At 42.6% G+C, this 15,209-nt stretch overlaps 5 protein-coding genes across 5 annotated transcripts; all 5 read left to right on the top strand.

The window, feature by feature from the left end:
• Positions 1 to 519: 519 nt before the first annotated feature.
• TM35_000152650 (uncharacterized protein) lies at positions 520 to 3,606 on the top strand (the record flags this gene model as incomplete). Its single annotated transcript, XM_029025917.1, has 1 exon — positions 520 to 3,606. One exon carries the CDS (start codon positions 520 to 522, stop codon positions 3,604 to 3,606), a length of 3,087 nt encoding a protein of 1,028 aa, XP_028882900.1.
• An 850-nt stretch (positions 3,607 to 4,456) lies between these two features.
• On the top strand, positions 4,457 to 7,849 carry TM35_000152640 (uncharacterized protein; the record flags this gene model as incomplete). The annotated part of the gene is made up of 1 exon (XM_029025916.1): positions 4,457 to 7,849. One exon carries the CDS (start codon positions 4,457 to 4,459, stop codon positions 7,847 to 7,849), a length of 3,393 nt encoding a protein of 1,130 aa, XP_028882899.1.
• Positions 7,850 to 8,289: 440 nt separating this feature from the next.
• Positions 8,290 to 10,185, top strand: TM35_000152630 (uncharacterized protein; the record flags this gene model as incomplete). Its single annotated transcript, XM_029025915.1, has 1 exon — positions 8,290 to 10,185. The coding sequence occupies one exon, from the start codon at positions 8,290 to 8,292 to the stop codon at positions 10,183 to 10,185; it is 1,896 nt and encodes a 631-aa protein (XP_028882898.1).
• A 365-nt stretch (positions 10,186 to 10,550) lies between these two features.
• On the top strand, positions 10,551 to 12,269 carry TM35_000152620 (uncharacterized protein; the record flags this gene model as incomplete). Its single annotated transcript, XM_029025914.1, has 1 exon — positions 10,551 to 12,269. One exon carries the CDS (start codon positions 10,551 to 10,553, stop codon positions 12,267 to 12,269), a length of 1,719 nt encoding a protein of 572 aa, XP_028882897.1.
• A 625-nt stretch (positions 12,270 to 12,894) lies between these two features.
• Positions 12,895 to 14,259, top strand: TM35_000152610 (uncharacterized protein; the record flags this gene model as incomplete). The annotated part of the gene is made up of 1 exon (XM_029025913.1): positions 12,895 to 14,259. The coding sequence occupies one exon, from the start codon at positions 12,895 to 12,897 to the stop codon at positions 14,257 to 14,259; it is 1,365 nt and encodes a 454-aa protein (XP_028882896.1).
• Positions 14,260 to 15,209: the final 950 nt, after the last annotated feature.

Below are 15,209 nucleotides of genomic sequence, written 5' to 3'. Positions count from 1 at the left end.
ATATATGTCTCTGTGTCTCTCTCTCTCTCTCTCTCTTCTTCATGAGAAACCCTAACTAATATGTGTGAGAGAGCGAGAGAGAACGAGAGAGGCAGAGGAAAGACACTTTGTTTTCTGTTGAATTTTGTTTGCTCTCTTTTCTTTTTTTTTTTTGTTGGCTCTTATATGACTCCTTTTTCTTTCTCTCTTGTTATATATATATATATATATATGTGTCTCCCTATTCACATCTTCCGACACCCATTCTCGCTTTATTTATTTATTTCACTCCATTTACTACCTGCTCCTATGACGTACATTACTGTATGTATGTGTACAGCTCCGTTGAAACACTCTATACTCGTGTTTCTCAAAATAAGACTCTCTAATATCCTATATACATGTGTGAGAAATTAATAGTCAAATAAATCTTCTTTCTTCTTCTTTTTCCTCTTTTTATCTATCTATCTATATGTGTGTTTACATGCCTAGCAACCGTAGTACACTATTTCTGTGAATTCCCATCAAATTATTTTTCTCATGTTTTATTCTGGATGGAACTTTCCCACGCCGCGGCGCATTGTGGCCTGCGGAAACGACGAACACGATGCGAATTACTTCGTGCAGGAGACCGGCAGCCCGGGCATCAGTTTACTGCACTTTCTCACACCCAACGGACTCTCGGGTGGGGGCTCCGGCACTTCCTCACGGCGGGACCCTGGCGAGCGTATTCATCTCAAGAGCGATGTGCCTATTCACCGGCACAGCGGGGTCTTTTACTTTGAGGTGGGTGTGCACACTGTTGCCCCAACCACCGCAGGCACGCGAAGAGGCGGAAGAGGCGGAAACGGAAGTAATGATCGCAACAACACCGCAACTGTTGGAGAACCCGAATTGGTGATTGGATTGTGTCGGGAATCATTGCCCGCACACTCACTTCCAGGGGAGGAGGCCTGCAGTATTGGACTATTCACCGCACAACGTATGGTTTATATGAATGGTAGACCCGAAGGTGAACCTGTTCGCTTTCCAATCGACACGCGTCAACGCCAGAAGAGTATTGACAATATTGATAATAATAATAGTAACAATAATAATGCTAATAATAACAGTGGCAATGGTAGCAATAATACAGGGACAAGAACAACCCAAGAGGAGCGTCGTGTAAAGGGAATTTCAGCAGGAGACACTGTTGGGTGTATTGTTAATCTCATGGATGGCACTCTGCGGTTCACATATAATGGTGAGCTCCTCAGTTTTGTGGGTGCATTAAATCGCCGAATGCCTCAACAAGGCTATTACCCCGCTGTTGGGGTTTTTCGACTTGTTCCTGCAGTTATCCTGCGTGTTGTATTTCAACCACTTGGACGAACAGCGTCAATTCCACGTCCCATGCCAGTGAACAACAACGACACCGTGGATCCGGTCTCTCCTAAGCAGGAGACAAGAACAACAGCGGCTGGATACTTTGTGTTTGATCTTGACAAATACTGTGAAGGTATCGCAGAGGATTTAGTGCGTGCCTATCAACAGAAGGCTGCAGAAATATTGGCAGAGGAAGAGGAAGGTGATCGTTGTACATGTCGAGATGCGAATATCATAGCAGCCATTCGCAAACACTTGGCCGCACGAGGGATGACGAAGGCCTTATCTGCCTTTGAAAAGGAACAACAGGAACTACGCTATACTGGCAATAGTGACAATAACAGCAAAAACAATAATAATAATAACAACAACAATAAGAACAACAACAACAACAGCAGCAACAATAACATCCCTCTTCAAGATAGGAAAATGTCGCAAAAAACGGAGGATGAAGAGGAAGTACGTGCTGGAAAACCGGTAGAGGCATCGGATACAAATGTAAATAGAGGCCATCAAAACAGTAGTAGTAGTAGTAGTATGTTGGGGTGTAATAATGAGAGTGAACCTTTGGGTGGTGTTGGTGATACCCGCAACATTCAGTATAGCCTTCACATTCAATCTCTACGTGAGGATATTTGCCGTGGGGACGTGCTTTCCAGCGCACATCGTATTCTTTCCAATGGAGTTCTCTCACCTGTCGCTCGCGATAAACTCGCCGCCGTTGACTGTGATGTTGATGCCTTACCGCATGACTTCTGGGGACTCATCTTTTTCACGCAGCGTCGTGATATTCTCTTTCTACTGCGCGCCGCACACGTTGTGGAAATAGCCCTCAACGCCGTGGAAGAGGGACTCTCCGCGTTGTTATCATCCCCACAGCAACAGCAACACAACAAGAACAACAATCATAATAACAATAACACTACCAACAACAACAATAATACTCCTTCTTCCACCACTACCGTTGCGGATTTCATGGAACTTGCGTTCAGGGTTCTTCTTGAACCATTTGAAGAAATTGACGCTGCGGTACGGCGACATCAGCGATCCTCCTCATACTCCACAGCGTTGCCATCCTCAGCGGCGGATATCCATCTGCAGACGAATACCAATACGACTGCTGCTGCTGCTGCTGCCAATGCTAATGCTTGTGTGGCGGAAGATGTTGCCTTTAGACCCTTTGATGAGTCTAGTACGGCAGCGACGCAGAAATGGCCCTCGGACGATCTCGCCGCTTATCTTTTTCTCAGCGGAAAGAACACAGTGTGGTCTGGGCCAGTCGCACGTGTTACACTGCTGGTGCGGCAAAGTGTGCCGAGTATAGCCCCGCCCAGCCAGCGGCAGCAGCAACGCATTGTGCAAACACTCTCCATGCTACTCTCACACCAACGGGCCGTATGTGCTCGGGTGAGGGAAGAGCTGCAGCAACAACAACAACAACAACAACAAATGTCATTGGAGTGGGTAGAAGACTGGTTATCTTTGATAGAGGAGGCCAGATCTGAGTGTCGGGCCCGTTGTTGGTGTCTTCTTCTTCACGCCATTGAGGATTTCAATGGGGCTTTGGAGTATCGTCTGCTGGTGTGGGTGCGGCGGCACGAACAGGAGCTGCGGGAGGCCGAGAAGGGAAGCGCCTCGCGGCATCACAGCGCGGCCGCCCACCGACGCGGTAGTGGAAGTCGCCGGTTGTTTCCATCACTGCGGGCGGCGTGGAGACACGTGCATGCGGCGGCAGCATTGGAGCCGTTGCTGCATATCGTGACGAAAGCCTTCAGTGATAAACTTAAACGCGCCACCAAAGCGGCAGAGTTCACTACAGTACCAACAGGTGATGATGGGGAAAGTCATACTAGTAATAATAATAATAATAACAACAACAATAATAATATCTATCACAAGAGTAGCGGTAGAGGTGGAGCATCACCAGCATTTGGTAAAGGTCCGAAAAGATGGCATTCCTTTACATCTACTATGGCTGAAGTTGATGATGAGAATGATGAGGTGGATGGGGGTAAAACTACTCAGGGTAGTAGCACTATGCCAACAGCAGCAGCAGCAGCAGCAGTAGCGGCAACATCATTATCATCATCATCACGCCTGTCAAGCACAATCAACAGCAATAATAATAATAATAATAATAACAACAACAACAACGGTGGAGGTAGTTATAGTGAGTTGCGAATGCGGACATCATACTACACTGATGACGTCCGATTGAGTCTTTTGTACATGAAACGTATATACAAAACAGTTTTTGCGTAGATGCGAGCCACGAAGAAAAGGGAAAGAAATGATAAAATATTACTCTGTAAATTAACTCATTCTTTTTAAATCTTCATTCTTCGTATTTACTTATTTGCGGGTTTTCTGTTTTTTTTGTTTTTTTTTTTTCTTTTTCTTATTTTACTCTGTTACACTGTCCGTGTGTCTTGTTTCTTTTTTTTTTCTATTTCGCTAGTTTAATCTATCCCAAATACACTCTTATATGTTTTCTTGGATCCTGCTTGTACGGTTGTAAACGTACAATGCAGTTCTCCCTTTGTTCTTCTTCCGTTCCTCATCGTTATCCTGAGTTTCCTCAGTTTTTTTTTTTTTTTGCTTTACAGAGATATGATGGTACGGAAGCAATATTTTTCTAATCACGTTTTTATTATTATTATTATTATTATTATTATTATTATTATTATTATTATTATTATTATTATTATTATTATCTCTTTTATCTATTACAAAGGGACTCATTCGAGTAGGGGAAAAAAAAATACTGCGAAAAGTTTCTTTTCTACTCTTAGTTATTTTTGCTTTTCCTTTTTTTTTCTTTCTTTTCTTGTTTCATCTTCCTTTCATGTATTTTGAGAAAAAAAAAAAAGCAGAGACTTTAATGGTTGGTGGTACTACTTTGCTTCATTTTTATTTTTCATTATTGTTATTATTATTATTCTCTCTCGCTCTGTGTGTGTCTCTCTCTTTTTAATAAACTTAACTTTGTGTTGTTGTTTTGTTTCTTCTATTTTTTCTTCTTCTATCTGATACTTCTGTTAGTAGTGGTATATTATATATATATATATATATATATATATATGGATGAAAACAGGCACGTACGTGCATTTGGATGACTGAATACTACCAGCAGAAAGAACATGATGGCTGTGTGTATTTCGTGGAGTGTGGGTTTACATTCGACGACTCCGCACATGTGTGGAAGGAGAAGAAAGACGTGAAAAGCGGTAAGAAGTATTACGTACAGCAGCAGAGTGGTGAAAGAAAATGGCGTCTCCCTCTTCCTTCTTCTTCTTCTCCTGTTCTTTCTTATACTAATACCACAGCCCCGGTGGATCCGCTGAAGCGCAGTAAGAAGGATGAACATAAAAAGAAACGCAGGAAAACCGCAAGCGAAGAGCGGAGAAAAGAGGATGAAAATGAAAAGATGGTAAAGAAGAATAATAATAATAAAGGGAAGAAGAAGAAGAAGAACGTTAACGATGATATGGGTTTTGAAGTAAACGATGATCTCTTCACTGCTTTTCTGATACCTTCAGAACAACAGGTGGATGAAATGGATAATATTGAAGAAGGAAGCAATAAAAGCAACAGCAATAGGCCGCACTCGCAGTTGGAGTTCATTACAATGGAGAATATAACCGAACCAGAGCTCAAGGTAGAGAAGTTAATAAATGTAGAAAAAGATAGTAGTAATACATCTATTCTGGGTGTATTTATTTTAAATAACAATGACGAGACCGATAATAATAATAATAATGACAAAGAATTGGTAGAGGAAGAAAGAGAAGACGTCTATCCACCTTTAAACCACTGCACATATGAAAGTTCTATGTTGCCTGCAGTTTCAGGGGCAGTAGAGGTTGAGACTTCACAAGACCATAGTATTAGTATCGATAATAATAATAATAATAATAATAATAATAATAATGACATTATTAATTTATCGAGTGGTCTAATTAGAAAGGAAAAAGAAATAATAACTATGGATAGTCCATATGTTAATATGGATGCTGATAGTGATACAACACTGGCATGGCAACCGCCAGGGTTAGAGGAGTTTGAACTGCACACATCTGATGATCCTGCAGGAAAAGTAACAGTAACATCAACGTCCGTAATGTTAAATGATAACACAAATGATAACATGGATGCACAGTTTTCCTTTAGGAACGAATTAGAACCCTCGGCAAATTTGGATTTGGTAAGTAAAGATGATTTCTTTAATGACAATAAGGTCCTAGATGCTTCTATTTATACTAGTGCTACTCTCTCTCATTTACAATCCGTTACCATTCAACCACCCGAACGGCCTGCAGAGGCGGATCTCTCACTAGAGCTTCAAGAGTTGCTAAATGAATCTTTTCTCCGTTATCGCCACGGTGATGTTCTTTCCACCGCCAACGTCAAGACGGTTTTAGATTGTGATGCTGCGAGAGAAGATGGAATATCCATGGAAATGACAACGAGGATGTCATCATTGGAGAACCGTCCCATCGAAATGGAAGAAAAGAAAAAGAAAGATGAACAACGAGAAAGGGAAGAAGAAGAAGAAGAAGAAAAACATCAAACGTCTCTACAATCTCCAGTAAAACCAATGACCACTTTGAATGCCAATCCCATGCAAGAGAAATTGCAGTTACTTAAGCGGCGACAGCGGACCATCACAAGTGTTGTGGAATCACCAGTGTTGTTTATTACAAAATCCACACCTAATAATAATAATAATAATAATAATAATAATAATAATAATAATAATAATCCCTCTGTCGGGCAAACTGGAAATACCAGACGTAACACTGGTGTTGTGCGTGAGTCTACTACACAGGGAAAGTCAAAGTCCCGCATCTCTTCCCATTCACCATCATCTATTTCTATGCGGGCAGCTACGGCCGCACGGGCAAAACCGGTACTTACACCATATACGGCCTCCTTTTCATATGCTCTGCAAAAGGAAGCGAAACGAAAGCGTGCAAGTGAAATGGCGAGCTCAATCTCCTTTCAAGATCAACCAAAAAAGGAAAAAGTACATACCGTGGAGAAGTCTTGTATATCACAAGCATTACAGAATGGAAGAAAGTTATCTCCATCAGCAGCTGGTCCTGTAAATAAGTCTACACCTACGACCTTTTCTTTTGCTCCCTCTGCTCCCATGAGATATATTGAAGCAGAACCAACGTCACTTCACTCACCTCCCAAGCCAACTCCATTCTTTGCTTCTACAAGTACCTTTATTTATCCCTCAAATTCTCGAGAGTTTTTGCATAAAGAGAGGCAGAAACGATATCAAAAATCTAGAGAGTTTAATCAAGATATTATTGAGGTTGACATGTCTCCCCAAAAGTTCTCTAACCCCGTCTTGAACTATACAACCTCGGACTTCACGGGTGGTCACACGAAAAGGAGTTCTGTTAAGTTAATAAATTGTTTTCCAGAGGAATGTGAAGGAGGACTCCCTGTCAAGAGAGGAGAGATCTCACATCTAACTACCAATAAACGTGCAGGTAGTAGTAGTAGTAGTCGCAGCAACTTTATCTCTAAAGAAGGCAGACAATATTATAAAGAGCGAGAAAAGCAAAAACGAAAGCAAAAAGAAGAAGAAGAAAACGTCAACACTAGCGTGGTACTACCGTTAACTCCAAAGCGATGGTCTGAGAATCCAGTTTATGATATTGCCGATCATGCGCCATCCACACAAGCCTCAACACGAGCGCCTAGTGTAACAAGTCTGAACCATCAATTACCGTCAACTCCCAGAACTCCACTGGAGAAAGGGAACGATCCGCATTGTTTTTCTTATTCCTTATCGACACTAATGCTGCCAAGGGAGAAACCAACAGAAGTCATCCAACATAGTGTGGCAGAACTGCAGCAAAGGGATCAGGATTTATCATTATCGCAACGAGAAAAAGGAGTCAGAGGAGCCAAATACCGACTCTGTGGTAATGAAGAGGTGAACAGTAATACCAAAAATGATTTGCATGTTTGCCAAGATCCTCTTCCTCCTCCTCCTCCTCTTTCTTTTCCTTTTAATCATTATAACGATCCTCAGGAATCTGATAAAAATGGTAGTGGTTACCAAAAGTATCGAAACGTAACGGAAGCAAACGCTTCTTTGGAAACTGTAATCCGAGCGGAGGCTGTGCGAGCTTTGGTTTCTCAATCACGTGCAACACCGGCGCAGCGCGAGGCGGATATAGTACACCATATGAATTCTGAAGAGCAGCAATTGTGGTCCTCACTGCGGGATAGACTCTCTTCATTGCAAGGGCGAGCTGCACAGTTGGCAGGGAAAATCACTGAGTGGGAAACGCAACACTCGTGCGTATCTGAAGAACTACAGAAGAAGCTCCTCCTTGTTCGGACGAAGAAAAACATCGCAATGCAGGAGTGGGAAAAAACAGAAGAGGTTTGCTGGGATTATTTTACAACACAGCTCCTGCTAGAGCCTGAAAGTTCAATGTATCCGCTAAAAAGTGGTATGTTTTCACTCTTTTTATGCTGAAGAGGTTCTTCATGATGTGAGTTTCTCTCTATTTGGGTGTTTTTTGTTATGTGGGTATTTCGTAATCGTAATCCCTGCCATACGCATACAAGCTGCATAATATATATATATATATATATATTATTTTTTTATTTATTTATCGTTTATCCTCCCTAGTTATTTATACGAATACCATGACACTGGATGAATAATCCGGGGTTAAAGAGTCATCATAAACATAAATCCCCGATTATATGTATGTTCTTTACCTTTATTTTTCTTTTATATATATATATATATATATATATATATATATCATCTGGGGGATGACATTGTTTATTGATTTCTTGGTTGTTGTTGTTTTTTTTTTTTTTATTATTATTTAAGATAAGGGCAACAAAGTGAGTCAATTTATTGTGTATATATATATATATATATATATATTTTCACGAATTAGAATCATGACCGTCAAGGAGCATTCCGGCAGTAGTGGAAGCACCCCAATTCCCGCTATTGACATACCTCAGAGCCTTGTGAAAAGCCTTCATATGCCTCTTGACCAACTGCTTCTTTTACGGCCATTGTTAGTCTGCCACGTTAGTCGTTTCGCGCCTGGTGTGATCAACAGTTGGTTACCGCGTGCTCTTCTCGTCACAGAAACCGGGCAGTTGCTGCTCTTTGACACTCACGATGGCCGTGTCACTCATGAGACCTCTTTGCGACTGGATAAACCCCCAATGGCTGAAGATGGTATGCCAAGAAGTGAAGAAGATAAGCGCCTGGTGCACGTGGTATTTGAAAATCAGATGGAAAAGGCGATAACAACGACTATGTGGCTTAAGATCGCTGTAACCGATTCTGTTTTTGCTGCTGTTCTCCGATTTCAGGAGCCATTTTCTGGAATGCCTGCAACCTTATTGCGGGTGATATTACGATTTGTCCCTGAACGTCTTGTCTCCATACAGAAGTGTGCAAAAGAGGGACCACTTGTAAAATTTATATCGAAAGAATTTTGTAGTATATCGAGTATAAAATCTGGTAATAGTAGTCCTCCTCGTCGTAGTGGTGTATTGACACCGAGATCATCTGCGAAACATTACATGACGGAAGTTGTTCGACAAGAGCTACAGCGACAAAGTGTCTTTAAGAGTGAAATGACTGAAGCACAAAATGCCTTAGCGGAGGGTTCTAAGGATAGAGATGAGGATAAGGTTTCTGACATACTCCCTCTCACCGCAGAGGAAGTTGTACCACCACAACCTCTTGTTGTATCGGCATTGGCAGATAATGAAGATACAGTACCCACTAGTGAAAACGCTGACGAAAACGAAGAAGAGGGAGAAGAAAGTGAAGAAGAGGAAGAAGAAAGTGAAGAAGAAGAAGAAGCTTCAGAGGAAAAGCAACAGGATTCAGATGATACCGAAGATGTAATACCTCCACAGGAAGAGGTGAATGAAGAAGGGTGTGATGCTTCAGAAGAAGAGGGAGAAGGGCAAAAAAAAAGTTTGGATATGCCCCAGAAAGATGACGTGGTCTTCTCATATGGTAACGATAAAGAGAGGTCTGAACGGAAAGAAAGAAATGCAGATACATTTGTTTTTCATAATCTCGCAAAAGTGGTGTCTTCTACTCCAGAAGGTCGTGAAAGTGAAGTGGAAAGGGAAGTATCTCAAGAACAAGTGTCGAGAGAAGACATGTGGAAAAAAAATCATACATCACATCAATACGAGAGTAAAGAAAAACATGTGAAATTGGTAACTGCGGATATAACAAAGGATGAACAGATAGAACTCTCACCCAATGATGATGCGAGGTGTTCCTTTGATGCCACCCCGCTGCAGCGGGCAACACCAACCTCAGCTCCACTATCGATACCAAGCGGTAAAATAATTAAGGAAATGGTTCCCTACATTTTGTCATTAGAGAATACTGAAGAGAATGAATCACACATTGTTCATAACAGCAGCTTCGCGTTAGATGGATCACAGCAAACTTCATCCACTTCTCTTAAAAAAATGGATAACGTAGAGACAATAATGAATGACGAAGTCTTGTCTCACTCTTTAAATAAACAGGACGAAAAAGTTTCCTCCATATTGTATATCAGCACGAGTGGAGGAGGGACAGCATTAACGCAGAACTCTGTTAATGTTGCTCTTCGGGCCAATGGAATTCACATCTTATCCACCTATCCTCTACAACGACCAACAACAGACTACACTAACGAAGCTACCGGAAGTACAGAGACAAAACAACACTGGCAGCAAGTATACAACGACAATCTTGGAAGAAAGAGCGAACCACGCGTGAGCAAAAGAGCACCCACAGGTACTTTCACACGAACCATAATATCATAAGCACGTATATCGAGAGAAGCGGTACTGAAATATCAGAGGGGTACAAACATTCTGCAATCATCATGTACTCTCATTCATTTTAATCCTCCCTTACTCTACATAGTAAATATAACAAGAAATACAACTATCGAATCAGTCTTCAAGTTACCTCAACAAACAATCTACCCTCAAAAAACCATATCTCAGTAATATATATATTGTTTTTTATTTTCTCACAGCATAAAAATTACCTATTATTCAGGTAATAGGAAGAAAAAAATTCACTTAATTTTATTACCTTTTCTCTTCTATTCTATTTTTCTTTTGGTTTAACTAACTATACGAATCTATACAGCACGACCACTGTTACTGCTCTTACTGCCTCCATGGAGAATCACAGTTCTCCGGTTCGTAAAGAGCCCCGCTCACGTTACAAAAAAAGAAACTACAGACACTTTAAGTTAGCTCTCGTCTTAATGGCAATTTTATCACTTTCTATATTTATTATCAACTTGTTTTTCTACGAACACTTTGACGATTCATGGTACAACTGCCATCCTGCAGACTTCACCAGTCGCCAATTAAAGAAGGGGCCTGGAGGCGGTGATGTGCTTGAGCTCCGACCACGCTGTGGTGATCCTCCACTGCGGCTCTACAAGCTTCACGAATTCTGCGCCGCATACGCCCCAGAGCTGCAGAATGCTACCTGGGCTGACGAGAGTGTGAAACGCTTTCGCTCTGCTCCTGGAGACAATGATGCTGGGCTACCCTCCTATCCCTTTCTTCCACGACCTGTATGCTTTCGCAACAGCAAGCTCTTCTACGATGGAACAGACCTAGGAAGACGTCCGCTTCCAAAGACTATTCGCATTAACTTGGACTGGGCGAATCTAACGGAGGACGTCTTTAATCAACTGCAGCGGGACGCATCCCTTGAGAAAGTGGTGGTGGTACCTGCGATTGGTCTTGTTCCGTTAGGTGAGTTTATGGTGGGTCAACTATATCATATTATGAACGATTTGGTTGCGCCGCTAATGACTCTCATGACGAGGGGAGGGAACACAACGGTACCACAGTTGTTTACCGAGCTGGCGAAGTCGCCTACACAGATATTTACAATGCCTCACAAGGACTTGATGTGGCCGCGGGCACGCAAGGAGTATGCGGTGCCGCAAACGAAGCATTTTATGGGTGCTTTCTCCTATCCCACGGCACCGTCACGCTACTTTTTTGATGGTGCTCCCATTCTGCATGAAAATACTCTCTACTGTACCTGCCAGGGGATGTTAGTTGGCAACACGGGAGTGGAGGAACCCCAACAACGTCGATACGCCGCGCTACGCCTTGCTGCCGATCTGATACTGCGGTATATGAATGAGACGCCGTACGAGTCGGCAGAGGAGACTGGTGTGGCGGAGGATGTAGATGGTGTGCCCGTGCCTGTCCTGCGCCGCTTCAGCCACATGCCGCACATTGCCCGGCGCTTCTGGACGACGGAGGTAGATGTGGTGCAACGCCGCGGGGTGGCGGGTAGCCGTACGGCGACAGTGCCGGTCTACCGCCCCCGGCTTCTGCTTATCACCCGCAAGCGGAGGAGGGTGCACAACTCTGAGGAACTGGCCGCAATGGCGGAGCGTCTCGGGTTCAACGTGCAGGTGGTGGATATGGAGACGATGTCGCTGGAGGAGCAGTTCCACGTGGCTCGGCACGCCGACGTGGTGATGGGCATGCATGGCATGGGTCTGACGCACGTCCTGTGGATGGATGGACGCCAACGGAGTAATTGTCGCACGTTAATTGAGCTAATGCCATTCGGGTGTCCCCAGAAACTAATACACTTTTACAGTACGTTTTCAAAAGCAGTTAACATTCACTACGAATACGTGGAGGCCGTCGACATGTACCTTGATGGCCTTAATAAGGGTGGCAACGCAAGCGAATTAGAAAAGGAGGAGTTTCTCCAAGTGAAAAAACGCATGATATCATGCGGGTTTCGCTGGCGATACAAAGGTTTCGCCGATCAAATTGCTGTTTACAATGTGTCTGATGTAGAACAACAACTTGTAGCAGCACGCGAACGCCTAAGAATGTGCGGTATTTCTTAGAATATTTTGAATTTTTCTCTCTCCCTGTTATATTAACCCATACTGTATATTTGTGTAATGTGCATTGTGGGTATCTTTTATGTATGAGTAATGTTTTTTTTTGGGGGGGCGGGGGTTTTGTCCGTATTTACTTCCCTACCTTTTTTTCGTTTTTATGAAACTCTCACTATGATATTATTAATGTGGTGTGTAGAACACAATATCATGGTTAACTAGTTCTCTCCCAATAACGATGTTCCTTGCTGTTTTTGTATCTTTTAGTATTATTATTTTGTTGTGCGTGCGTGTGTGTTTTAGGTGGGAAGAAAAACCCTTTTGATATTGGGTGTTTTTTTTTGTTGCTTTTTCATGCATGAGTTCCTTTTTTAGAAGTTCTGGTGTTCTCATGCTCTAATCAAGTTTCCCCTTTCCTTTATAAGTATATATATATATATATATATATATATATATATATTACCAAGTAGATTACCGTGTTCATGTAACGTTTATAACGTTGGTATATGCCCTTAATTGTTCGCATCCTTTGTTTTTTTTTTTTTTTTCTTTNTTTTTTTTTTTTTTTTTTTCTTTCTCTCTTTTTTTTTCTCACTCTTACTGTATAATAGTAAGAAGAGCGAAAACGGACATGTCTGGTACGCATCATCTCTACACGCGCTCAGGGCGCCCGATGCCGCCACCGCCAAAGTCCACACCGCACCGCAGCTCAAGTATATGCCGAACGCCCACCAGGCGATATAATCCCGTCGAGCGAAAGTCGGGGAGCTCCTGGTCCCCCTCCGGTCGTCGCAAAACAAATCCGCAATATGAACGAATGCAATTGCAGGTGCGGAAGCATCAAAATGATGAAACACAACTTGTGTCTATGCGTGGGGCGCAAGGGCGGGCTGCGGAGAATGCCGCGCCACGTCAACCAACACCACCACTGTTGTTGGAGAATTCCACATCAGCACGGGGACGCCAACGGGGGGAAGAAAAGCGCCCTGCAGCGGCGGAACCACGTCGTGTGGCACGCAGTTCGAATAATCGCCCGGATGATACTCGTATGTCTACAGTTACGGACGAACGTGACTACCATAGTTACGCACGCTGGAATCACAGTAATGAGGCCTCCAGAGTAAGTCCACATTTCACACGTTCATTTTCTCAACAAGGGGCTGAAGTTGGAGATCCACATCACTCTATAACTCAACGATTACGACGTTCCTTGTCACGAGGATATAGTCCCCAGCGTGGTCGTCCAACTCAAGGACTGGTGGGTACAGAACTTATGCCAACTATGCCATCTCTACAGGGCGCTCATCAAACCTCGAAAAACCGTGACCGAACAACATTAGAGCGTTTCATTAAAAATCAGCCGGCTGAATCGAGGGAAGAGATGATAGCGATGTTGGAAGAATACAAGGGTCGGGAAAATGAACTATGTGATGCACTAAATGAAGCCTACAGTGAATCTTGGGAAGCGGCTGTGAGGGGGTATAGCGCAGGAGCTACGCCATTGCAGGGAAACAACACTCCTGGAAGTCTTACACAGTATAAACCACAACAGTTCAAAGATGGAGATAATAGAACTGCTGCTCCATTTTTAAATGGGGAAAAAAATACCGATATGGCATCCCATGTTAAATCAAAAGAGGATGCCAATACTTCACGTCAAGGAGTGTTCACACCAAAGTTAATTGCGAGTGCTCAATCATCTCCTTCACGGCCCCAAGGCATTAATTATAGCCCAAATCGTTTACAGTTACAGGTGGAATCCACTACGCCCATTCGTAAGGAAAATTTTAATCGAAACAAAAGTCTCGAGAGAGAACGCTACGATGATGATGTGAGTCCAAAGCCTCGACAGGTCCCTGGTGGTGTTGGTGGTGGTAATGGTGGTGCTACAGGCTCTGTACCACGTGTTGGTGGTTTTCTTGACTATCGTGAAGCATCGCCACGCCCCGGTGGCATGTTGACGCCTCCTCTCCCACCTGACCTCCTTACTCGATGACCTACTTCATTAATATTATTAGCGCAGTAAAGAATTTCTCTGTGCGATCATCCGAGTGGTAAGTGGTATGGTGATGATGATGTTGAGGAAGGATCGTTTAAAACCATTTATTGATGCAAATGCTGTTAAAGGGATAACTATTAAACGCAAAAAGATGATAATGGTTTTCTTTTTCTTGGTATCTTTTTCATGCACCTTCTCTCTCATCTGCGCCATTGTATATCTTTTATTTTCGCATGGTCGTACCCCCTTTTTATTCGTACTTATTGTATATTGTTGTTTGGTGGGAGTTTTAGGGATGTGTTGTCACTATTACTACTACTATAACTACTATATTTATTTATTATTATTACTGTAATTCTGTGTGTTTGTGTGTATTAGGAACTTGCGTTCTGATATTGTTGAAATGCTGGTGTTGATATATGCAGAGAAGAAGTTAAACGAAAAGTTACTCAAAAGGGAAAAAAAAAGTGACAAGAGTACTATTAAACAATCACATACACACGTTCGGGTGACCGTGAGTTGATAATAGTTACAAGGACTCTTGTACTGCCCCTTTCGCTGTGAATGTGTCTCTAGAGTAAAAAGAAGAAGAAAAAAAAAAAGACAGAGATTGGGGGAGGGGGGGAACCATCTCGTTTTATCTTTGTAGTTGTTGTTCATGTGTTGTTCTTTTAGAAATTGTGTGATTCAATTGTGTTTGTGTGTGTCTTTGAAAGATGAAAGACATTTCTGTTTACCTGTTAATGTGTGTGTGTGTGTGTGTAAATTTTATCAGTCTGACATTGTTGTTGTTGTTGTTGTTTGGCGACCATTTTTCCATCCGTGGACAACTTGAGGGGGAACGGGGAGAAATAAACTCAACCTTCAGGTGCTTATATAGAAAAAGGAGATATCTTCGTGTGAGTGGAAGATTTCCCTTTCGCCTGATCTTTAAACTTCCCCTCTCC

This window comes from Trypanosoma theileri (assembly GCF_002087225.1).
Source record: "Trypanosoma theileri isolate Edinburgh chromosome Unknown TM35_Tth_15_V1, whole genome shotgun sequence".
Taxonomy (NCBI): domain Eukaryota; phylum Euglenozoa; class Kinetoplastea; order Trypanosomatida; family Trypanosomatidae; genus Trypanosoma; species Trypanosoma theileri.
The sequence above is the reverse complement of the archived record's forward strand: the minus strand, read 5'-3'. Positions and strand labels throughout refer to the sequence as shown.